At 38.4% G+C, this 24,877-nt stretch overlaps 1 protein-coding gene and 1 non-coding gene across 11 annotated transcripts; both read left to right on the top strand.

The window, feature by feature from the left end:
• The first annotated feature begins 2,360 nt into the window (after nucleotides 1-2,360).
• trnav-aac (transfer RNA valine (anticodon AAC)) lies at nucleotides 2,361-2,433 on the top strand. The gene has a single exon. It is a non-coding gene; the product is annotated as a tRNA-Val (tRNA).
• A 5,808-nt stretch (nucleotides 2,434-8,241) lies between these two features.
• LOC116680395 (butyrophilin subfamily 1 member A1) lies at nucleotides 8,242-24,828 on the top strand. 10 transcript variants are annotated; one of them, XM_032509471.1, is made up of 10 exons: nucleotides 15,991-16,122; nucleotides 17,435-17,558; nucleotides 17,909-18,255; nucleotides 18,879-19,227; nucleotides 19,364-19,402; nucleotides 20,026-20,295; nucleotides 22,133-22,267; nucleotides 23,142-23,252; nucleotides 23,685-24,020; nucleotides 24,422-24,828. In XM_032509471.1, exons 2-10 carry the CDS (start codon nucleotides 17,519-17,521, stop codon nucleotides 24,460-24,462), a joined length of 1,668 nt encoding a protein of 555 aa, XP_032365362.1. In that variant the 5' UTR covers nucleotides 15,991-16,122; nucleotides 17,435-17,518; the 3' UTR covers nucleotides 24,463-24,828. The 10 variants fall into 10 exon arrangements, with proteins under 10 accessions (XP_032365363.1, XP_032365366.1, XP_032365364.1 ...); XM_032509473.1 differs by lacking the exons at nucleotides 15,991-16,122; nucleotides 17,435-17,558 and adding an exon at nucleotides 8,250-8,587 and having other exon boundaries at nucleotides 17,909-18,025; nucleotides 19,000-19,227; XM_032509467.1 differs by lacking the exons at nucleotides 15,991-16,122; nucleotides 17,435-17,558 and adding an exon at nucleotides 8,251-8,587.
• The last annotated feature ends 49 nt before the right edge of the window (nucleotides 24,829-24,877 follow it).

Raw genomic sequence — 24,877 nt, forward strand, 5'->3', positions numbered from 1 at the left:
TAAGAGTAAAAAAGTACTTGATGAAAAAACTACTCAAGTAGTGAGTAACTGTTGAGTAACGTCTGATTTATTTCTTAACACAAGCATCAATCAGACAGACAAAAATACAAAATAATCCTATTTAGGCAAACTACTGTTCATCCAATCAATAAAATAAATGAAAATTAATTTATTAATTACAAAATAGCTTAAGTGAGAGACTTGTCACATTAAATTTGGATGGAAACTGCATGTGCAAACCATACTGTATGTAACCTAAAAGACAAAGATCAACCTCTCCACAGCAAAAACTAAAACTACCGCTACGTCTCCTCAGGTTAGAGGTTGAGTTGTTGAACGCTCACATGTCCGTTTGTTTTGGTCGACACAGAAGACGCCGCATGATGTAGCTGCTGTTTCGCACTTTTCCTAAAAGGTAACCATGCTTTCACTATGAGGCCGGGGGGTTCCTCCACGTCTGTGTTGCCTTGGCGACGGTTGATTCTTTGTTTTGCTACAACTGTAAGCTAACACGTCCCGCCCATAGATACATACAGTCTATGGTCCCGCCGCTGAGAACGAGTATGGTCACGTGACTGCACAACGCCGTTTGATTGGTGGAACACAGTCACGTGGTAGAGCCTTAAGCGGAAGACTCTCTCTCTCTGTCAAAATAAAACATTAAAATGAGACGTACGCTGGAGTAAAAAAAATGACGCGTAAAATACCAAAGAGGTAAAAAGAAAAGTAACGAGCTCATTGTAGCCTGATGTAGCGGAGTGAGACAGTTTCTTCTTCACTAATCTATTCAAGTACAAGTAAAAGTATAGTGATTTAAAACTACTCCTAGAAGTACAATTTTTTCAAAAACTTACTCAAGTAAATGTAACGGAGTAAATGTAGCTCGTTACTACCCACCTCTGGTGCTATATAAATAAAATTGAATTGAATTAAATTACCTGAACCTCAACTTCCTAGCCTCATAGTTGATGTTTTACATTCTTGGATCCGTCTTAGGTTCCTGCTGTCTGCCTACGTTCCTGGATCCTGAAGTAGGTGATCATATCGTCCCTGAAAACATATCTTTGATAGCAGGATCATTCTCAATCCTTTTGTAAAACCTTTGTCTTTCTTGGAGTATATCCACTATAATACATTCTTAAAAAATGTCATATCTTTTGCTATGGTTGGGCCTCGTATCCAAACTACTCTGGCAGATGATACTAGTGTCGATTTAGCCTTGGGAAATAATTAGCAGCTGGTAGATAGATCTCCCTATCGGGAAATAAAACCCCAGTCTTCCGTGTGAGAGGCGGAGGCGACCATCCAAAGTTTCAGTAGTATTGTGGTTTTTGTGTTGGAACAAGTTGCACTGTTTGAAATAAGCTTTTGAGATACAAGAACGTCTTCACTTGGGACCGCAATTGACTCCCAATCCGATGGGAGAAATCCTGAGCTTTGAGATTTGGAGGGGCTGACTTTGATTCCGAATGCTTGACACTGGACTTCAATCTGCCCCAGTGCGCGCTGTAGATCACTGTTTGATGAAGCCCACAGAACAACATAATCTGGAAAGAGCAGAAAAGGAATTATAAGGTGCCCAGACTTGACACTCTCCCACCTTCTGCTGCGCCTTGTGAGGTGCTGTTCATGTCCAGTAGATATGCTTTTTCCATCGCTTGACGATATTCCCATTTAGGGTCAGGAGTTCTCCTCCCATGCTGAACTCAGCCTGAGCCAAGGCACGCTTTCCCCTCATGATTCACCCCAGTGGAAGCTGTAGATCAATGCCTGATAAAGCCAAATGAACCACATAGTCTGCAAAGAGCATAAATGGAATTCCAAGGTGGCCAGACTTGACACTCTCCCAACTCCTGCGGCACCTTGTGACGTTTTGTTCATGTCCAGGAGTTGTGCTCTTTCAATCGCTTGAAAATATTCCCATTTAGGATCAGGAGTTCTCCTTCCATGCTGAACACAGCTTGAGCCAAGGCCCACTTTCCCGAGTAGTCCCACGCGTTCGCCGGGACTTCCTCGAGGCCTTGCATTGGTTAGCTGGTAGAAAAGTCTCCCCGTCGGGGAATCAAACCCCGATCTTCCGCGTGACAGGCGGCGATACTGTCCACTACACTAACGAGGAATGCCCAAGCTTAATATTTGGCACATCAAGAAATAGGTGGTGCTATTCCAACATTCAGACCACAGTCAATGCATGTAGAAATATTTAGGTTTACTACATATTTGCTATCATTCAAATCCATGACAAAGCATCTGTGACTGAATCTAGTTTAAAATCTCTATTTTGTAGCTTTTTGAACATTTGCAGTAAAATAAAAATGGTGCATTTTCCCACAAATATGCAAAATAAATGCATTTCTTCAGTTTCCGTAGTGTAGTGGTTATCACGTTTGCCTAACACGCGAAAGGTCCCCTGTTCGAAACAGGGCGGAAACACATTGCTTTGTTTGTATTGACTTCGCACAATCAAACTCTGCGAAGTTAAACTCTCCATAACCTTCACGGAAAAATCTCCCTGACGTGAAATCGTGGCCAGGCCTACCAAAGTTTCCCCAGTGCAGTAGTCATCACATTCAGAGATTCAGGAATATCCTGTCTAAAATTGATGCAGAAAAACTAGTCCACGCATTTGTTACTTCTAAGCTGGATTACTCCAATTCTTTATTATCAGGTTGCTTAAAAGAGTCCATAAAGATTCTTCAGCTGATCCAGAATGCTGCACCACGTGTTCTGATAGGAACCAGGAAAAGAGATCACATCTCTCCTGGTTGAGCTTCTCTGCATTGGCTTCCTGTAAAATCCAGAATAGAATTTAAAATCCTTCTTCTCACCTACGAAGCTCTTCATGTTCAAGCACCATCTTATCTTAATGAAAAAGAAAGTTGATGTGTATTCGCATTTATTAAAAAGAAAGTTGATGTCATAATGAATTGTGATGATGACATAATGAATAGTGATGATGACATAATGAATGTGTCTATGCATTAATAAAAAAGAAATTATGCATATGCATTTATTAAAAAGGAAGTTGATGTCATAATGAATAGTGATGATGATATAATGAATGTAAATAAATCAAAAAGAAAGTTGATGTGTATATGCATCACTTCTGGTCATGTTTTGATGTGTTATTGAATGTGTTGCCAATGCTTTGATATTATGAAATTAAAAGTTATTCTAAAGATTCTGAGCATTATTCATTATTATTATTATTATTATTATTATATATTATTCATTGTTTAGCTGGATGTTGGATGTGAAAAGAAGGAAATGTTTCTTCCATAACTTCACCATAACATTGGTGTGTTTTTAAATATTTAAAAATATATGTCCGTCTCTAAAAAAATGCAGGTGATAGGCAATAGCTATAGGCTATAGCTGCAACTTTGAGCCAAGTTGCAGCTATAGAAGGAATTTCTCTCCCGACAGAGTAAAAGCATTTGGTTTAGTTTAAAAAAAAATGTCCCTCTTTCATACAATACCACACAAAATACAATAGAACCGCTGGCGGAAGTGGAAGAAAAATTCAATCGCATTCTGGCCCAAGACCGTGGCAGCAGAGATACGCAGTCGAATGCAGGACGGGTCCCAGAGACCCGAAGGCCGATGCCGCGGTAGTAGAAAAATAGAACCGCATTCTGCCCCGGGCCCCAGAGACCCGACAGCATTCTGCCCCGGGTCCCAGAGACCCGATAACATTCTGCCCCGGGTCCCAGAGACCCGACCGCGTTCTGCCCCGGGTCCCAGAGACCCGACAGCATTCTCTCCCGGGTCCCAGAGACCCGACAGCATTCTGTCCCGGGTCCCAGAGACCCGACCGCGTTCTGTCCCGGGTCCCAGAGACCCGACAGCATTCTGTCCCGGGTCCCAGAGACCCGACAGCCGAGGCCGACAGTCGCTCTCGCCATGCTGATGAGCAGTTGTATTTGCAGCAATGTCCCAGTGAAGTGTGAAAACAATATAGAATAGGCCTATACAATTAAAAAGTCTTGGAAAGCGTGTAACATGTTTATTTTTGTAGTCTTGTTGTGTCTGCAAATCGTGGATTGTTCTCCCTGCTCAGGAGGTCCTGCTGTTAGTTGGCAGAAACGGCTGCGTCGCTGATGCAGGTTTCATCAGATGTAACAACACAAACATAACATTCAGAAATGAGCAAACTACATGTAGGCTATGGCAAAATTGTTACTTTAAAAGTTTTTTAACGTCTTTAAATTGATTGCAACAAATGTGGTCACGAATTTACCCGCGACTCCGTCTGGAAAATTTACGCGATATCGTAATTTTGACCCTCTGGATTTACCGTTGGACACACCTCCGCATGAGACGAGACCGTATGAGACGGGACGGATGACATGGGACGCACCAGGCTGCAGCCATACCCGTCTCTTTTCTTCTGTTAAATGTAACCACTGACCTACATTCAGAGGAAGCGTCTCTTCCGGTGAGTGACGTCATGGCGCCCTCTGGTGGACACAAGCAGGAACTACACGCAGAGCGCCAGGAAACAATTACACATTAAAACATGTTTACAGGGTTTATTATCTTAATTTAAATGTTTTTATCTCATACAATGATGACACATTTTAAAGTAAATTTAATTCAATTATATGTATTTATTTTAAAACCCTATCTCCCTTTTTTTTATCAATTATTTAAATGAATTATTTAAAATACCTAATAAATAATACTCATTAAAACAATTGGATATAGTAGTACTAGAGAATTACTAAAAAGTTAAATAAATATAAATCCATGAAGTAGGGTCAGTGTGCAAGATAAAAACATATAAATTAAGATAATAAACCCTGTAAACATGTTTTAATGTGTAATTGTTTCCTGGCGCTCTGCGTGTAGTTCCTGCTCGTGTCCACCAGAGGGCGCCATGACGTCACTCAGCAGAGACGCTGTTTTAAAACCTGTGGTAGTTATAAATTAATAAACGTTACTCTGTGATTGTAAAGCTTTTAACTAACATCTAATCCATAAAGTCAGTCATACAAGATATACAAATGGACTGTTTGAGTAAATATTCATGATTAATATATTTAAATGTGTACATGAAGGTATTTGTAAAAATCTGAGATTTTTTTTAGAGTGCATGGTGGTTATTCTCTGCTTACTATCAACTACAGTTACCCACAAAGTCACTTATATTTCTTATAGGAGTTACAAAACAATGTCAAATACAATCAGGGACATGGGATCAATAAGACAATGCTGTTTGTATCAAAGCAATTCATTAAGAAACCTTTCTGGCATTTACAAAATTTGTCTGACAGGGCCTAACCTTTTAGGGGTGAAATGCAAATAAAAATGTGTTTTATTAAGACATAAAAACTCAAATATGTGTAATAACAAACATTAGAAATGTACTTTATGATGTGAGGAAAATATCTCCAAGAGGGAAAGCCATTTCGGACACCAACTGACAGAGGAACTAGTTATTAAATACAACTTGTGCATTACAAACGAGATTAAAGAAGTACAGAAGGAAATACACAATATATACATCCAACAAATTTATATTTCAATATATTTTTAGAGCTTGAGAACGAATGCAGCTTTTGTAATGATCATAATTCCCTATTTTTATTTCAAGCTTATATAAAAACATCTTATCTCACTGAATGACTGTATTATTTAATTTTATACATTTTACAAGATTACATTTGAACACATCAAGTTTTAATTTAAGAAAACTCAGGATTTTTTTGTGTTATAACTGAAGCACAAGGTAAGAATGCTGGTTTATTATTATGCTGCCACCGTGCAGTAAATTGGCATCAAATGTTTAGTAACAGTTCAACTGAAAGTTTATACGAATTATTGGAGATAATTGTGTTTTTTACACGCGTGTAAAGCCTTTTTATTAGAAAATCAGAAAGAGGTCGCACCTATATTTGATTATCCTACCGTGTTGTTTTAAAATGATTAGGCTCTATTAAGAACTGTTGATACATACGGCCCAACATCTTTATGCCTTAAATTTGCTATTGCCGTGCTACAAAAACTTAAGTCTGCATTTCTCTGTTTCAGTGTTTGTGTCAGGACTGACTGGCTTGCTTCAATTTCATTTGATTTAATATAACTCAGTGATGTGTTTAGGGGCTCTGTTTTTTAACTTGTAGCAGGCCTATTCTGTGCCAGTGTCTCCGCCGTGTGTCTGCATCCTGCGTTACCCGGGCCTAGTTAGTCCTGTCTTGTATTATGTGGACTTTATTCTTGTTTTTATGCTTGTGGAGCATGTAGCCTACATGTGTTCCAGTTTTATTATCGAAGCCTTAGTGCTGTTTTGACACCACAAAGCACCTTTGTTTTAATAAAGAGATATTTTGTCTTCATCTTGACGGTATGGGTAAGAAAGAAATTGATGTGGTTGAATAGCAATAACGGTCTATTATATTATCTTCTGGTGTTCCCGGGTTCCGTAGCCTATAGCAGGCTAATTATTGTCTTGGATAGGCTATTTATAAGGAATTGAATCTCTATGCAGTTCAATAAATTGTGATGGATGCAGTTGGGTGTGTGGTGGTTGACTTTGGCTGAAAACTTAATTCTGTAAATTTGTCAGTACCCCCAATTCAAAATATGTTCCCGCGGCTCTGGTTACGTCCTTTTATCATTACATTTGATAGTCAAAAGTAAACTTCATTAGCGGTTTATCTTTTTTAAATAACATTAAGGAGTGTTTTCATCTAAAGGTTTGACGTCGAGCTTGTTCAGTAGACCATTTAATGCTCTCTCCAATCCCAGAGTTTCTCATTGCATGTTGGTTTGAAATAGATGTGTGTAATTGTTTCCTGGCGCTCTGCGTGTAGTTCCTGTTCTTGTCCACCAGAGGGCGCCATGACGTCACTCACCAGCACAGAGACGCCGTTTAATAATAATAATAATAATAATAATAATAATACATTTTATTTAACAGCGCCTCTCTAAGCACTCAAGGTCGCTTTACAGACAATAAAAGACAGATACAGGGAACAGAAAAGTGTAAACAGTTATAACAAAACAAAACAGCAACAACAACAACAAACAAGACAACAACAACAACAAAAATTACAGGAACAGTGTATTTACAAGTGTATGTTTGGGTTAAAAAAACTGCGTTAGGGCCTGAAAAATGAATGCATTCGTTTCTTTTTAATACCTGTATTGCATATAATACATATTTAAAACCTGTCATAGTTATAAATAAATAAACATTACTCTGTGATTGTAAAGCTTTTAATCCATAAAGTCAGTCCTGTCACTCATCACATTATAATAAAAAAGTGACTATTTAAGTAAATATTCATGAATTTATAATATTTAAATGTGTAACTGCTACAAAAGGTTGCCTGTATCCTAATACTGCAGTTTCATGATATGACTTTAGCATGTGTCTTGTATATATTTATATTCAGCGGTGTATCTTGTAGGTGACCCAGTTTATTTGACTATTGTTGATCAAGAAGTTGCATCCTGTTATGAGAAGTTGGGCACTGCAGGAAGCTGCTTCTTTTTCATCGGCCTGAGCCAAAAACCACAATACACCACTCGGTGAAGCAAGTACTGTGTGAACGGGGGGGGTTGGGGGGCAGGCCAGGCTTCATATCTGTATACCAAAGACATCATCATCAGACTGTAGTAGATTCAGTGGGAACCCTCTCCCTGAGCCTAGGTTAGAGAATTGTTTCTCAATTCTTTTCAGACCAAGGACCCAATAAAACATCTCAGGGACCAACTAACTGACAAAACCCCCCAAAAACAACAGGCCTCCTGCTTCACCATCACATCACATCACATTATACAATTACAACGTGCTGCTGAGTCCCTCATTGTCTCTGTTGCTGTCTCAATGAGGAAGAAATATATTTTACTTCCTGTATTTTTCTGTACTCATTTAGATAAAATACATTCAGGCTGCAGAAAAACAGAAAATCATGTATCTTGATGATATTTTGCATGTCTCTGCTGACAAACCACTTTGTTTCCTGCAACTCTGATCTGCTGACCAAATACAGCAGAACATGTCCATATCTGTTAGATTAGACCTATTATAGATATATTTTTAATTTCAGCATCCTGTCGGTTTGCAAGTAGAAATATTTTGCAACAGCAGTAACTTCAAACATCTCTAATACAGTAACTTGATGGTGCAGTATTTAGTGCCATGACACTGATTTGAGAACAAAAAGGAAGTGAAACTAAACTAAACCACAGAGGTTGACAAAGCAGCTCCAGAAGCAGTGAGAGCTGAACCGAGACAGACTTCTAGAGATGGAGCTTTCTCTCAACTTGTTAAGGAAAGTTAAGAGATGGTTATTCTAGTCTAAGTAGGGGGGTAACACAAAATCCTGGTCCTTGTAGAAAGCATTTTTGCTGGACTGGTGTATTTTGTTTTAGCTTGCGTAATCCTCGAAACCGCAAGTGTTGAACAGCCAATCAGTCCGTTAGGAGTGTCTCCATCTCCGTTATTAGAGCCGGTGAGATGTTAAAGTGATGTCAGATTGTTAGGAGACATCGACAGCGATGGATCTTCTTCCTCTTCTTCCTCTTCTGTGTCTCTGCCTCCTGACTTGCTCTGGAGTCACGTCTGCTCAACAAAACCGTAAGAAAGCTGATCATTACACTGAGTTATGGATTTGCAAATAATAATTGTAATAGTATATTTTATGTAAATGTCTGAGGCATCTGGAACAGGCAGAGGTCTGAAACAGAGCTGTGATCATGCTGTTCAGCTGCTGTCACATTGAAATGTTTCCTAGTATTTAGCACAGATCAAAAATGTTTTTTTATTTTTTTTATTTTCATCTTTAAATTTTACAAACATGTTAAACATTCATTGAACAGTTTGGCAACAGGAGAAAGTTAAATAATAAAAAAACATAAAATAAAAACATCCTTTCTATGCAGTGAATATATAATAGCTTGAGAGAGAAAAAAAATGGACATATAAATATAAAATGACTTACCAGAATACTGTTTACATGTTAATGTCCAGCTTTACGCCGATGACACTGTAATTTTGACTAAAGCAAAAGATCCTGTGGAGGCAGCACGTGTTCTCTCAACAGCTGTTACACACACACACACTCACACACACACACACACACACACACACACACACACACACACATACAAACATGGTTCAATAGATTGTGTCTTATTTTAAATGCAACTAGAAAATGCATTTTCTGCAGAAAATGCGTGGGAATGCTGAATAGCTGAATTGCTAAAGCTAACCTGGCTTAAATCAGTAAAAGTTGTAGAAAACTAGAAATGCTAAAGCTAAACTGTAGAAAAAGCTTAAATCAGTAAAAGTTGTAGAAAAACTTGAAATGCTAAAGCTGAACCGTAAAAAAAGCTTAAATCAGTAAAAGTTGTAGAAAAACTTGAAATGCTAAAGCTAACCTGTAGAAAAAGCTTAAATCAGTAAGAAGATGTTGAAGTTTTGAGAAGAGTGGAAAAAAAGTAGGAATGGTTTCAACTAAGTTTAATAACACTACTAATGTAAAAAAAAAATGAAACGCTAACGCTAAACTTGAGAAATAGTTTAATTCAGTAAGAAGATGTTGAAGTAGTGAGAATATTTGAAAAAGTCGGAATGGCTTTAATTAAGTTGAATAACATCACAAAACATCATAATGGGGTTAAATGCCTTTGTCAGGGTTGATGTACTGCGGTGGGGATCAAACCCCCGTCCATATGCACTGGGCCATCACTAGGAGTTGACTGTATTTATGGGGAAAACTTTGGTTGAGGTGCCGCTGTGGGAATTGAACCCGGGTCTCCCAGACGAAAGGTATGCGTCGTAACCACTACGCTGCCACCAAAGAACCTGTTTACCATGCTATCCATTGTTATATATAATGAGACAGAGACATTGTTATATATAATGAGACAGAGAGTGTTTGTGTGTGTGTGTCACTGTGTGTGGGTCTGTGAGCGTGTATGTCTGTGTGTGTGTGTGTGTGTGTGTGTTTGTGAGCGTGTGTGTCTGTGTGTGTGTCTGTGTGTGTGTGTGTGTCTATGTGTGTCTGTGTCCCAGTGTGTGTGTGTGTGTGTCTCTGTGTGTGTGTCTCTGTGTGGTTGTCTCAGTGTGTGTGTCTGTGTGTGTGTCTCTGTTGTTGTTGTGTGTGTGTGTGTGTGTGTGTGTGTGTCTGAGAGAGAGGCAGACAAACAGACATAGAGAGTATGGTTGCCTTGGAGACCAATACCAATAGGAAGCCTTTGATCTCTGTGATGTCATCTCTTTGATCTGTACTCAGTTAACGACCGCAGCTGTGAGCTGTCTCACCAGCTCTTCACATACTGAACAAGCTGTCAAACAAATGGTCATTCCATCAAACACATTTGTGATATTGATTAAATAACCTCACCGTGAGCACCAGAAGGCCTTTGTGAACGTATTGATTTAAAATTAATGTGGATAAAGTTATAAATGTGGGCGTATCAGCAATGTAAAAAAGTGCTCCGCTCTGCATTTTGCTGAGAAATGTGGACAATGTTTAACATAGCAGTGAATGGAGAAAGATTCTGAACTCTTGTCATTTGAAAGCTCGCTGAGCGAAAAGTATAATTCATAGCGCAAGAATGAGCACATTGACAGAAAGTAGACAAGAATACCTACGTTTCGATGTATAAATTGTCCATGACAAGCTAGAATTGTTTTTGAAGAGCTTCACTCCAGTGACATCACTCCACACTCTACCTCACGCAATACACACAATTATAAATGCAGAAAAATCATAAAATGTACACTCTACTTAAACTGCTTTTTCACAAAGACTGTAAAATATATCAATCTGAAAAGCCATGTTCTGATAGCTAAATAATTTGTGAACATTTTAAAGTTTTAACCACGTTTGTAAGTGAAAGTATGAAGGCGCTGAAACTTTTGGGAGCAGAAGAAGATTTGAAGGATTTGAAGCTTTCTCTCATTGACTTTAATGTTAAAAATAAATTGTTTAAAAGCTTAACATTTGAAAAAGTATAAATAGTAGAAAAATAGTAAAAGAAGTCCCATCATCTGCTTAAAAAGCTGAAGATTGTAAAAGTTGAACGGTATAAATAGGTAAAAGTATGCAGAAGTTAGAGAGAGACAAAAAACGTACGGAATAATAATAAGAAAGAAGCAGAATAAAGAAAGAACCGAATAACAATAGTTTGAATGCTCCTGTTTGTTTATACTTGTCGAAGCAATCTTCTACTGTTATGCCTGCTCAATCGGGGGTGATGTTGGGCACAAAAGAGTTGGAAGTTGTTAATGAATGTAAATATTTAGGTGTGATTATAGACTCTAGACTCTCTTTTAAAAACCATGTTAAAATGATAACCAAAAGAATCAAATTCAATCTTCATAATTTTAAACAAATCAGAGGATCTCTATCAGACTCAGCTGCTCTGATGTTTCTGCATTCAACGATACTTTCACATGTGAACTATTGCATCACTAGCTGGTCTATGTCGGGTACTACTACCCTAAAACCAGCTGGTCTATGTCGGGTACTACAACCCTAAAACCAGCTGGTCTATGTTGGGTACTACTACCCTAAAACAAGCTGGTCTATGTCGGGTACTACAACCCTAAAACCAGCTGGTCTATGTCTGGTACTACTACCCTAAAACCAGTTGAGCTTCTGTACAAAAAGGAACTTAAGACTCTGGATAAAAAACCTTTCTCTTAACATCATTGCAATATCTTAGAGAAATATAACTTACTGAGTTTTGATAGTTGTTGTAAATTTTCTTCATTGTGCTTAATTTATAAAGTACTTCATGTCCTGGCACCACCTTCTTGGTGGATCACATAACAGTGCGACACGTTCAACACGCTCAGTTATTTTTAGTATGATAGTTTTGACCACAGTTAACAACTCTGGGCTAACCCACAAATTCATCAGTAACGTTAACTGTATAGATACATGACTGATCTAATGGTAATTGGTAAATGGTAATACATGATTTTATCTTTCAGGACCAGCAGTGACCGTGGAAGAAGACAGTGATGTTGTGTTACCCTACTCTCTCAGCACCAAGGAGAACGTTGAGTTTAAACTGTTTGTCTGGACGAAAGCTCTTCAGAAATATGAAGGTCAGAAGGAGGTGTTCATGTATGTAGAAGGCATTCATTACAACAACGGTCGAGATGGTCAGAGTGAAGAGTTCAAAGGTCGAGTCTTTAATTTTCAAGATGAACTGAAACACGGCGACGCCTCCATAACCATCAGAAATATAAAGATATCTGACAATGGAGTCTACAGCTGTTATTTTCCTCGTCTTCAGCCACGTCAAACTTTCTACATTAATCTTGTTGTTGGTGAGTACTTACTATTCACTCATTATTTTTAAACATTTAAACATGGCTGCAAGATAAAACAGTTTATTTGTAACTGTTTTTAAAGTTGATAACACTTCACAAGCACTAAGTAATGTTGTGTAGCCTGTTCTCTTAGGGCTCATTGTGATCATGAATATTTCTGTCTCTTAATACTGAAACATTTAATCTGTATAATACCAGGACCACGAGGACCTGATGTATGTAAATGACATCACTGTTTAACACTCATCAGGTTTCATTTGGTGTGTTGATCTCACTTCAGGCTCTGAAACAGTTGAATTGATAAAATATTATAAATAAAAAATGGAAGCTTTCTTATTTTTTCCTTTTTCCTTTCTATTTAAAATACAATAAATCATAATGAGGGCCATCAGGCTGAAACTAACAAGATTTATCTTTCAACTTGTCTTACTCAAAACATCTCACAGACCAACTATCTGCCAAAACATCCCAAAAACAACAGGCCTCCTATAAACCAGGATGTGAAATGAGCTACTCACCCTCCATCCTGCTCCTCATGTGTTAAACTGGATGTTATATGACTTTATTAATCATATAAAAGGGGAATTCTTCAAGCAGGTCGTACAGCGTATAGGTTTCTCTCTTTGTTTTTAGTTTTTTCAGTTTTTGGTAATTTACATTTACATGTCAGTTTACCAACTAGTTTTAACAACTGACCCCTTCAGGTGGAGGCTTGTCCTGTGGATCTGGATCATTGTATTTTATTGATTATTGTGACAAAATTGATGATGATCTACTTCATCTTCCCAGTTTCCCACTTCCTGGTTTGAGGTTTTTTGTGAATTTAAAATGTATTTATAGGTTAAGGGTCGTACATTTAAATATAAACCAGAGAAACTTCAAGTTTTACTCCTCTCTCTCTCTCTCTCTCTCTCTAATGCTCTTTTTCCACCCAGATGTAATAACCTGTGTAGTGATGCTTGCTGTATCTGATGAGGAGACAGGATGTGGTCAATAATAAGAGCTGTAATGCCAACAGGTTCAGAGGATGTTAACTAGATCTGTTTCTTTACAGAGCAGTGGTGTTAATCTACATTTATTTATTTATTTGTTTGACCATTCAGGGGCAGAAGACAACGTTGATATTTTTCTTACATATTGTGGCAAAGTTGTTATCAAATTGTTCTTAGTTTCTGTCCAGGAAGTAAAGTTGTGGTAAGAATCGTGCTAGAAGAGAAAAAGAGAAAAGCACGTCTGTAACATTTATAACTCAGCTCATCTCTGAACTTCATACAATCACATTAGAGAGAGAGAGAGACTTTCTCTGGTTGAAATACTTAAATTTCTACATCACTCTCAAAACTACTGTGACCCAGATCGACCACTATCGCAACAAAAACATTAATTTTACCTTCCAACGTATACTGCATCAACAGCAACAGCAGTACTGTCTACAACATGATCAAAAAACAAAGCTCAGTCTAAAAAGTTTTAACACAACAATATAGACAAAAAGCTGTTGATTTTAACCAGACAAGCAAGCTCCCCACCAGCAAGATCAAGACAGGGAAGGATAATTAAAACAATGTCTGAGTTGAAAACACATCTTGATGTTACGTAAGGGCCCTGTTCATGTTGGACAGACATATTAGTTGCATTGTGTGTCTGTTAAGAGACACAAAGGCTCTAAAACTCTCCCCGTTAGCTGCTGTTATAGCTCAGTGGAAGCTTGTACACGTACAGTAGCTGCAGTGTTGTCTATAAAATTGTCTAGTTTTATAGACCTATGTCCTTTTTAGTTTGTTGACTTGATAGGGTGTGAAACCAGGCAGAGTGGGTAACATGGTCTTCATCTCAATAAAACCCAAGTCTAGACTACACAGCTGCTGATGGTGTAAGGTAATCTTCACTGTCAAGTAATAATATATTCTGCAGTCATTGTCAGATTCTTTTTGTTTTGAGTTATTGTTTCTTTTCTTCTAATTATGACTTGAACTGTTTTAAAAGGAGCAAGCGCTACAAAGCAGTGCGGGGGGACTTGCCAGACCCAGATGTCCTGAAGGTCGACGAGGCATACCGGGATTTCACAGCAGACCTTGCTCCACTAACTACCACCCTATCCATAAGTAGGGATGTCCCCCTTGTTGATTCAGCCTTTGGGACCGTTCAAGAAGGCAGCCCTGTTTCATACCCAGTGCCAGTGAGCAGGGTAGTCATCCACCACCCAGACGCGCCCCCTCCACCACCGCTGCCGTTAGATGGTCTCAGGCTGGACCCGACCACATGTTCCTTTGTGTGCACTCACCAACAACACCTAAATGTAATGTCGCTTATCATAATTTCAACATGGCAAGATCCATCGAGAAGGCAGTGGTGCCATTTTTTGGTTTTTGCAGAGGAGGACCTTCTTGCGGAGGTTGCTCTAAGGATGCAGAGGTCACTCTAAGGATGCAGAGGTCGATCTAAGGATGCAGAGGTTGCTCTAAGGATGCGGAGGTCGCTCTAAGGATGCGGAGGTTGCTCTAAGGATGCGGAGGTCGCTCTAAGGATGCAGAGGTCGCTCTAAGGATGCAGAGGTCCCTCTAAGGATGCGGAGGTCGCTCTAAGGATGCGGAGGTCGCTGTAAGGATGCAGAGGTCCCTCTAAGGATGCGGAGGTCGCTCTAAGGATGCGGAGGTCGCTGTAAGGATGCAGAGGTCCCTCTAAGGATGCGGAGGTCGCTCTAAGGATGCAGAGGTCGCTCTAAGGATGCAGAGGTCACCCTAAGGATGCGGATGTTGCTCTAAGGATGGAGGTGAAAGCATTCACTACTTTGGCACGCAAATTTCACATAAAGGAGTCCACATGAACCTTAAAACAGACCAACTTCCAAAAACAGTCTCTGGAAATACAGTTTTGAATCATCTACTATCCAGAGACAGGACAGATGATGATTTAAGACTTGTGTAACTCCAGTAAGGAGGGCAGCAAGCTGAGGGTAGCGGACGCCAACAGACTCTCAACTGATTTGCAAGGCCAGTGACGTTGTGGGGGGGTGGATCTGGACTCTCTGTTGGTGGTGTCAGAGAGGAGGACGCTGTCCAAACTACATGCCGTCTTGGACAATGTGTCGCACCCACTCCATGGCTTGCTGCTCAATCACAGGAGCACTTTCGGGTGATGGACTTATTCTCCCAAAATGCACCACAGAGCGTCACAGGAAGTCATTCCTGCCTGTGGCCATCAAACCTTTTAACTCCTCCCTCTAAGTGTCTGACACACAGACACTTAGAGATATGGAAACTGGACAATATTATCTGTATTATCTGTTTTGTGCAATAACACTGGCCTGACATGTGTGCAATTCTCAACTACTACAATTATTATTATTATTATTATTATTATTATTATTATTTTACTTTTCAACATTCCAAATCCTTAATTAAGTTAATTATGTAAATAATGTATAATAACATTCCTTTATGTAAATACTGTACATATCCAATTCCTTATATTTCTTTATTTCTTTGTATTTCTACTCTATTTATAATATTTGTGCAACTGCAACACAGAGTTTTCCTTCGGGGATCAATAAAGTATTTCTGATTCTGATTCTGAAGACGACACAAGATGGCGGCAGAGCTCCTCCCCCCCCGCTGCTGCTGCTGCTGCGCAGTTTCGAGCTCCGAGGAGAGGTTGGTGGTTGAAACCGAAAGTAAAAACCTGAATAACGGGCCGCCATTATTTTTAAGAAGAGCTCCGTCTTTGTTCCAGTAATTACTCGACAAATATGAATCATCTAGTGGATCTTCTGTGTTTGTGTCTTCTGTGTTTGACCGGGAAAACACTTTGTGATAAAAACGGTAAGAATGACTAACTTTGTAATATATAAAGACGACTGAGAGACGGACTGGGTGTTGTCTCGTCATAAGATAAAGATCATCAGAAGGCTCTATATGGACTAATATAGGCCTACTCCATATTAGCGTTAATAACACACAGGCAGAACCATATTGTTCTATTTCTATGGGCCTAACCCTTCACAGCACAGGTTATTGGTCTCATTGTTCCTCAGATGACCTCGGTGTTTTTAAAGTTCTTCACAGTTTGGCATGAAGTCAGTTTATGGGCGGGAAGAAGCCGGAAACCCCAAGTTTAGGATCTGTAAAAGAAAAGGTAGACCTACTTAAAGTAAAAGTTCAAATAGGCAATGCATGCAAATCTTTACATTTGAGAGGCTGGAAATATTGCTTTTAGTATTTTAGCATTTACTTATAATACTACTTAAAGTATAAAAACCAAAAACTAAAACTCCCTTTTTAGTTAAATGGTCTAATCATTTCAGCTGGACTTGTAGGCCTTATATTGTTGGCTAGATTGATTATTAATAAAACATCAGATTTTATGTGTTTTTATGTGTTTTGTCAGCAAGAATCCTAATGTATAAAGTAACAAGTAATTAAAGCTGTCATATTAACGTAGAGGAGTAAAAAGGAGAATATTTCTCTCTGAGATGTAGGGAGTAGAAGTAGAAAGTGGCAGGAAAAGAGAAGTAGGCCTACCTCAATTTTGTACTTAAGTAGACCTACAGTACTTAAGTAAATCTACTAAGTTAACCGTCATGTTGTCCTCAGGTCAAATTGACCCGTTTTCTATATCAAGTTACTTTGAATTCCCCAAAATAACATGATTGATTCCCCCCAACTCTCTTTGCCAAGTACAAATTGCTACTTTCATTAATTTTGGGTCATATTCAATTTTATAGCATTTGAAACACAAATTGAAGTGTTTTTGTAATAGTATTGAGTAAAAGTTGACATATTCAAGTCTGTGATTATCATCAGCATCCATTCCTTTCATTTTAGTCTAAATAATTCCTAATTTCTGCTTTTCTACAACATTAAACATTAGGTATAATTTCCTATAAATGAGGTTTATTGACCATATATTCCAAAAAAGACTTTAAAGTTAATAAGTTAGTGTTACGTAATGTTGGAAACGTCAAAAGTGACAAACATTGAAAAAAGGGATAAAAGTGTTGAAAAAAGGGACAAAAACGTAAGAAAAAGTTAAAAACATCAATGAAAAGCGTCAACAAAAGTGTTGATTTTCAATTTTGACAGGAAGACAACACGAGGGTTAAATTCCACCCGTTATTTATGTTTGTTTCTACAGGAGAGTTATGGATGTGAGGAGAGAAGATTTATGTCTTTTTTCACATGACTCCACTTCCTGAAAAACTCTTCATCACAACTCTAAATGAGGACATGTTTTTCATCAGGAGGACGTCCCAGACAACGTCAGAATCATTTGATCCGTACAACATACCAGTGTTCAGATACTTTAGTAAAAGTACTAATACCACACTGTCAGTCTTGCATTGAAAATGTTACTCAAGTAAAAGTAAAAGGTACTTAATAGGTACTTAATGTTAAAGTTAAAGTACTCAATGCAGATAAACTCTCCCATTCAAGACACTGGAAACATGACAGGTGTTTATGTGAAATTACTGTACACGAGTGTGTACAATACATACAATTTCATTTTAAATATAGTTTCAGTACATCAACTCCTTTTTTTATTGCTGTTGTAGAATATTTCTGTGTACACGCATAAACATACTGATTAATACGTGATTTTATCTTTAAGAACCACCAGTGAACGTGGAAGAAGACAGTGATGTTGTGTTACCCTGCTCTCTCAGCACCAAGGAGGACATAGAGTTTAAACTCTTTGTCTGGAGGAAAGTTCCTCAGAAATATGAAGGTTGGAAGGAGGTATTCCAGTATAACGCAGGCATTCATTACAACAAAGGTCGAGGTGGTCAGAGTGAAGAGTTCAAAGGTCGAGTCTCTCATTTTCAAGATGAACTGAAACACGGCGACGCCTCCATAACCATCAGAAATACAAAGATGGCCGATAGTGGAGAATACAGCTGTTACTTTCCAAATCTTCAAACACCTCAAACTTTCTACATTAAGCTTGTTGTTGGTGAGTTTTTTTATTATGTTTGCTCATTTTTAAACATTTAAATATGTCTGCAAGATAAAAACGTTTTTATTTTTAAAGTTGATAATACTTGACCAGCATTAAGTAGTTGTGTAGCCTGTTCTCTTAGGGCTCATTGGGATCATGGATATTTCTGTCTCTTAATACCTCTTAATATTAAAAAATGGAAGCTTTCTTATTTTTTCCATTTCACTTCCTATTTCAAATATAGTAAATCAGTCATAATGAAAATTACAGGATTTATTCCTCAACTTGTCTTTCCCAATAATAAATCTCACGGACCATAACTGCTAAACATCCCCAAGTACAACAGGCCTCCTACTTCACCACTATATTACAAATTACAGACAGATTAAATTACATTCTTTATTTATTTTGGAGCTTTCAGGGCCACAATATAAAAACGGTTTGATTAATACTTTTATTTGGTAAGTAACAGTTGTGTAATGTTACACTCGATGGTTTGATGTAATGTCATATTATTGGCACTTAGTGATGTTGCCATGGTACCGAGGAGGTTTACGTTAAATTATGCCCTCTTGTGTACTATTGCTTAATTAATTACTACGAAGTAAACATTCTGATTAATACTTCATTTTATCTTCCAGAGCCGTCAAAGGTCATTAAAGTGGAAGAAGACAGTGATGTTGTGTTACCCTGCGCTCTCAGCACCAAGGAGAACATTACGTCTGGACTCTTTGACTGGAAGAAAGATCCTCAGAGATATGAAGGTCAGAAGGAGGTGTTCATGTATGTAGAAGGCATTCACTACAACAACGGTCTAGGTGGTCAGACTGAAGAGTTCAAAGGTCGAGTCTCTCATTTTCAAGATGAACTGAAACACGGCAACGCCTCCATAACCATCAGAAATACAAAGATGGCCGACAGCGGAGTCTACAGCTGTTATTTTCCTCGTCTTCAAACACCTCAAATATTCTACATTAAGCTTGATGTTGTTGGTGAGTACTTTTATTTTTCTGCTCTTTTTTTAAACATTTAAATGTGTCTGCAAGATAATACAATTTATTTTTAAGTGTCTGTAAAAAGGGTTAATATTTCACAAGCACTAACTAATGTTTTTGTTTTACCTTTTAGGTCGTGTTTTAAAAGACCGATCAGGGGAAAACATCCCAGGTGAGTCCTGATGTTATAACATCATCTGTAGCAGCTGTTTGGTTTCACAGGCCTGATGATTCATGAAACATTAGATTAGATTAAAATGTATTGCACACACCTACAGGTAACGTTACCTGATGATTTAAAACTTGGTTGAAATAACGTTACACATTAGATTAGATTAAAATGTAGACCTTACGGGTAACATTACTACGGCAACGAAGTGCAGTTTAGTGAATTATAAGAAAGCAAATATTCTGTACCTATAGGCTACATAGGCTACATTAATTACTTAAAAATGGAGACATTTATACGCCATCGTCAGTTTGTTTGTGTAAATGTTAATTCAACATTTTTTTAATCCTTTTTGCAGTTTTTATAAAGGCAGTGACTACAAATTGTGCATTGGTCAGTTTTTGTTAAACAGTCATAATTTGACTCATCCAGGAAGGTGTGTGTGTGTGTGTGTGTGTGTGTGTGTGTGTGTGTGTGTGTGTGTGTGTACTTTTGTTTCTCCTTGTTTCTCCTTGTTTCTCTCACACTGTAATTGCCATAGTGAAGAAAATAGATTAAAAAACATCCCAATATGAATGTTTTAATGCTTTGATTGTCCTCTAGTGAGTTGTTCATACTGTGTTCAGGTGCGGCGCCAAAACCATTTGTCGCTATACTTGATCAAACAAAGGACCGGTCTCTGCTGCAGTGTGACGTTCACGGTGATCCAGAACCTGAAGTAGAGTGGCGGGACAGTGCTGGAAACAAACTTCCTGCAGAGACCCAGGTCGAACCAATAAGAAACCTTTTCTACGTCACTCTCAGAACTACTGTGACCCAGACCGACCGCTATCGCTGTGTGGCAACACAGAAGACCATCAGCCATCAGGTTTCTAATGAGATCTCTGTCATCACTTGTAAGATTCTTCCTCATTCTGATTTCATCTGTGAATAATTTTTAAAAAGTGTGTGTGAAGCAGTGGCAGAGACTTTTGAGAGGGCCATTTTCAAAAGGACAAACTGAAAAAAAACTACCATCGTATACTGCATTACAACAGCACTAGCAGTATTCTATGACAGGATTAACCAACAAAGCTCAGTCTAAAAAGTTTTTACACAACAATATAGACAAAAAGCTGTTGATTTTAACCAGACAAGCAAGCTCCCCACCAGCAAGATCAAGACAGGGAAGGAGAATTAAAACAATGTCTGAGTTGAAAACACATCTTGATGTTACGTAAGAGCCCTGTTCATGTTGGACAGACATATTAGTTGCATTGTGTGTCTGTTAAGAGACACAAAGGCTCTAAAACCCTCCCCGTTAGCTGTTGTTATAGCTCAGTGGAAGCTTGTACACGTAGCTGCAGCTACTCAGTGTTGTCTGCACTGATTCAGGTCGGGGGGGTTTCAATAGAAAGTACTCGCATATCTATAGAGATCAAGATTAACGTAAATATTGGCTGTAATTCTCCTTTAAGGAACACTCGTTCTGCAGAAATTACTGTCGCTGCCCAAGCGGGTGTAGTTCTTTGCAGGGATGCAAAATGTGGGCACAACATCAGCAGAGCAAGCTCTGGTCCTGGCGGGGGGGGGCTCTGTGTCCCGCTGGAGCTACGATCAGGTCGAGGTCAGCAGCAAAGCTTTCTAGCAGTGTTGCTACGCTGGCCGATCCCCACTGATGGCGGTCTGTCTGCAGGACCTGGAGCGCCCCCCACAGTGTTTCAGTTAGACTGTTAACAAGTGTTGAGATCATTAAAAGGTATTTACAGTATTTAGAAGCGGGCTGGCTGCTAGTTAGCTAACGCTAGCTACCATGCTACATAAATAACCCGGACAGAGTTGTCCCTCATCTGGCGATAGAAACCCTGCTGTCCCCCCCCCCCCGTCCTGTTGGCTTAGAGCTCCACAGACTAAGTCCACAGGTACAAATTAGTTTTGCACCAAATGTATCAAGAAGTGTTGCAAATGTCGATGTGTGCAGATTCTCCGCTGTGTGCTGCAAGAGAGAACAGATGTGAAGTTGCAGTGACAGATTCCAGATGTTGTAATCACTGAGTTGTGGTTGAGATGGAAAATGAACCAGAATTTTAAAAAAAGTACACGAGTAAATGTTGCACTACACGCTTGCAGCTGTCATTGTGTTCATGCAAATATCAATCTCCACATTTGAGAATATTTTTTTGTGACTTCACATTCAGAATACAGGTGTGTGAACATTTTCTACAAGTGCAAATTTTAACATACAAGTTCAGATCGTATTCTACAAGCTCTCACCTTTTACACCGTAGTTACCTTCATAGATTTAGGATGAAATGATGTAATTTACCTGGTGGGCCACTGGAGTGTTGTGGTTTGTTGATCTTGTGCAGCACAACTGTTAGTGTTTTAAAAATAGTAATAAAAATCAAATTAATACATTTACAATTCTGGTGAATGTTTCTGCAACAATATAGTGCGTTTTCTGCCTCATGTTATGGTCCAAATGTCTTTTATTTATGTAATGGAAACCATGATAGGTTTTTGGGGGGTGCACTGGACAGTTTTAATAGTTTTGACGGCCAGGTTGTAACCCCCCCCCCCTGTAAATGATGCCTGTGCATTCATGCCACCTCTGTTTTAACCTGCAGAATTTTAGATTTCAGGACCATTCAAACCTTCAGTTGTCCTCTTTGTGTAGACTGTGATGTCCAGTCTGCTGGATATGATCTGCGCTACATTCTGAGTCTAACATTCACTTTTTGTCTTCTGTTTCAGGGCTCTCCCCTGGATGGATTATTCTTATAGTTGTTGCTGTTGTTGTTGCTGTTGTTGCTGTTGTTAATGTTGTTGTTGTTATAGCTGTAGCGGTGTTTGTAAAAATGGGCTACATCACATTATATCGTATAAAAGGTAAGCTAAAATAATGAATTGTATCAACATATTTATGATTAGCAGACAACAGATTTTTTATTTGAATCTCATGTTTTGACGTTGTTTTATCTTCAGTCATTAATCATTCTGATGGTGTTTACACCAGAGGACCATCAAGTCAGTTGGATTTTATTTAATAAAACTGTTACAGGATGTTATAATGTACTGGAGATTATTTTATTTTCTGTTCTGTTAGAAGATGATCCTGTTTGAAGGAAGACATGGTGTGCGGATGAATACATTGCGTAATATGGCTCATATCCATGATTTGAAAGGGTTCTACTTCCTGCTTGGGCTGAGACATGGTGACATTCTGCTGCTGATGAGAACGGTGGATGATATTGGGATATGTATGCATACTCTAAGAAGGGTTGGAAATGGATGGAGCAGACAGAATGAAGAATGAGTCTCCGCCCATGATGAAGTAGAACTTAAATTGTGTTTATGATTCACAATTTATTCATCCGCACACTGTGTACTTATTAAAACAAGAGTTTCATGTTCTCACTAGATATATTTTCACGTTACAATGTGTAAAGTTTCATTTTATAACATAAAGTATCACGTTCTAACGTGATACTTTTGACTCAGTAAATCAGTAAAATCAAAGTGGTCCTGGTGGAAGTTCTGTAGGGTTCGGGTCTCTAAGCAGACCTGTTTTAAGTTGGGATTTGAACTGATGAAGAGTCCAGGTGATGAATGTGAGGAGGAAGACGAAGGGCAGAGCAGCAGAAAGCTCTCTATATTTAGTGTCTTTTGCAGTTATTTAATGTTAAACTGTGATGTCCAGTCTGCTGGATATGATCTGTGTTATATTCTGAGTCTAACATTCACTTTTCGTCTTCTCTTTCAGGACCCTCCCTTGGATGGATTATTTTAATAGTTGTTCTTACTCCTGTTGCTGGTGTTCTTGCTCTAATGATGCTTGTATACAAGGGCTACATCATATTAGATCAAAAGAAAAGTAAGTTAAAATAATGAATGGTATCAACATATTCATGATGAGCAGACAACACAACAGATTATTTATACATATCTCATGTTTAGAGTCTTTGAGGAAGTTTTATCTTCAGTCATTAATCATTTTGATGGTATTTACACCAGAGGACCATGATTTTATTTAATTAACCTGTTACAGGATGTTATAATGTACTGGAGATCATTTTATTTTATTCTTAAATCATTATTCTTAAGATGATTCATTATATTTGATGCAGGGTATGTAAATAATATAATACACTACAAGCTTAAATGGTTAAAATATGTTGGTTGTGTTTAAAAAAATATGCAGAAGTAATTATTCTGACGAAAAAACTTTTCTGCCTTAATAATTACTAATAGATGACTCTGCATGTAAACATATTGATTAATATATGTTTTTATTCTCCTTGGCCAGAATTCATCAAAGTGAAAGAAGGCCGTGATGTTACTTTACCCTGTTCCCTCAGCACCAAGGAGGACCTTACGTCAAAGCGGTTTATCTGGAGGAAACGTCCGGAGGAGAGAGGTGAATGGCCAACCGTGTTCCTGTATGAAGGTCAGAGGAAAGAGGTTGAAGGTCAAGACAAACACTTCCAAGGTCGAGTCGAATATTTTCCAGAAGAACTGAAACAAGGCAACGTCTCCATAAAGATCAAAAAGACAACGAAGGCTGACAGTGGATACTACGTCTGTGATCATCTAGATCTTCAGAATCCTCAATTGTTCATCGTTCAGCTTGTTGTAGTTGATGGTGAGTACTTTGATTAAACCGTTAAAGATGTCCTCTCATTTAACGAGTGGAGCCTCGTCTCCACCTCGTTATCTAGCTGCTGCATCTCAACTAACATCATGGAAACTTTTCTAATTTCTTAATAAAATATCAGCCGTCTGCAGTAGATTAAATCTGCAACACAATGACACAAAGAAAGCAGTAGACGTCTCCAAGAGCACCTGCTACTCTGGTTCATGTTTGTGTATTAACATTAACTTTATTTTCCAGAACAAATGTGTAATACATATTACTTTATGGAGGGCGCAAACCTGTGTAGATCAGCCACCAAATAAATGATGTTTGCAGTTTGTGCAGCCTCAATATGATCAAGAAAGTTGAACTGAATTTTCTTTAACATTGTTTTGTCTTTTTTTCTGCAGCTTCAACTCAGAAGAAGAAGAAACATGATTCAATAATCTAATGGAACGTCGTTCACTAATGATGACATGAGGCTTTGATAACGTCTGTGTTGCTGGAAACATTGATTTAGTTTCCAGTTATTTTCTGCTTGTTCTATCCCAGTTAGGCTGGTTGATGTGGTCTTCAGTTCTAGTTGATTGTGGACCTGTTGGTAAGACTGGTCCAGGATTCCTGATCCAGAGGTGTGTAGAGCAGAGAGGACCAGCTCAACATGATGATGCTCTTAGAAGTCTTTATTTTAGATTCACACCAAATCACAAAGTTAGCTGTGATGGTGTGAAGTGTGACATATATTGTGTAAAAAGGTCACTTCATGTAATGTTTTAGTTATTTTATAGTGTTTTAGTCCAGCTGTTTGCTCTTTAGACGATCATTTCTTGCCTGTGTATGTAGAAGAATAGTAAAGGCTGAGATGT

This window comes from Etheostoma spectabile, unplaced genomic scaffold, assembly GCF_008692095.1.
Source record: "Etheostoma spectabile isolate EspeVRDwgs_2016 unplaced genomic scaffold, UIUC_Espe_1.0 scaffold00018427, whole genome shotgun sequence".
Lineage (NCBI taxonomy): Eukaryota > Metazoa > Chordata > Actinopteri > Perciformes > Percidae > Etheostoma > Etheostoma spectabile.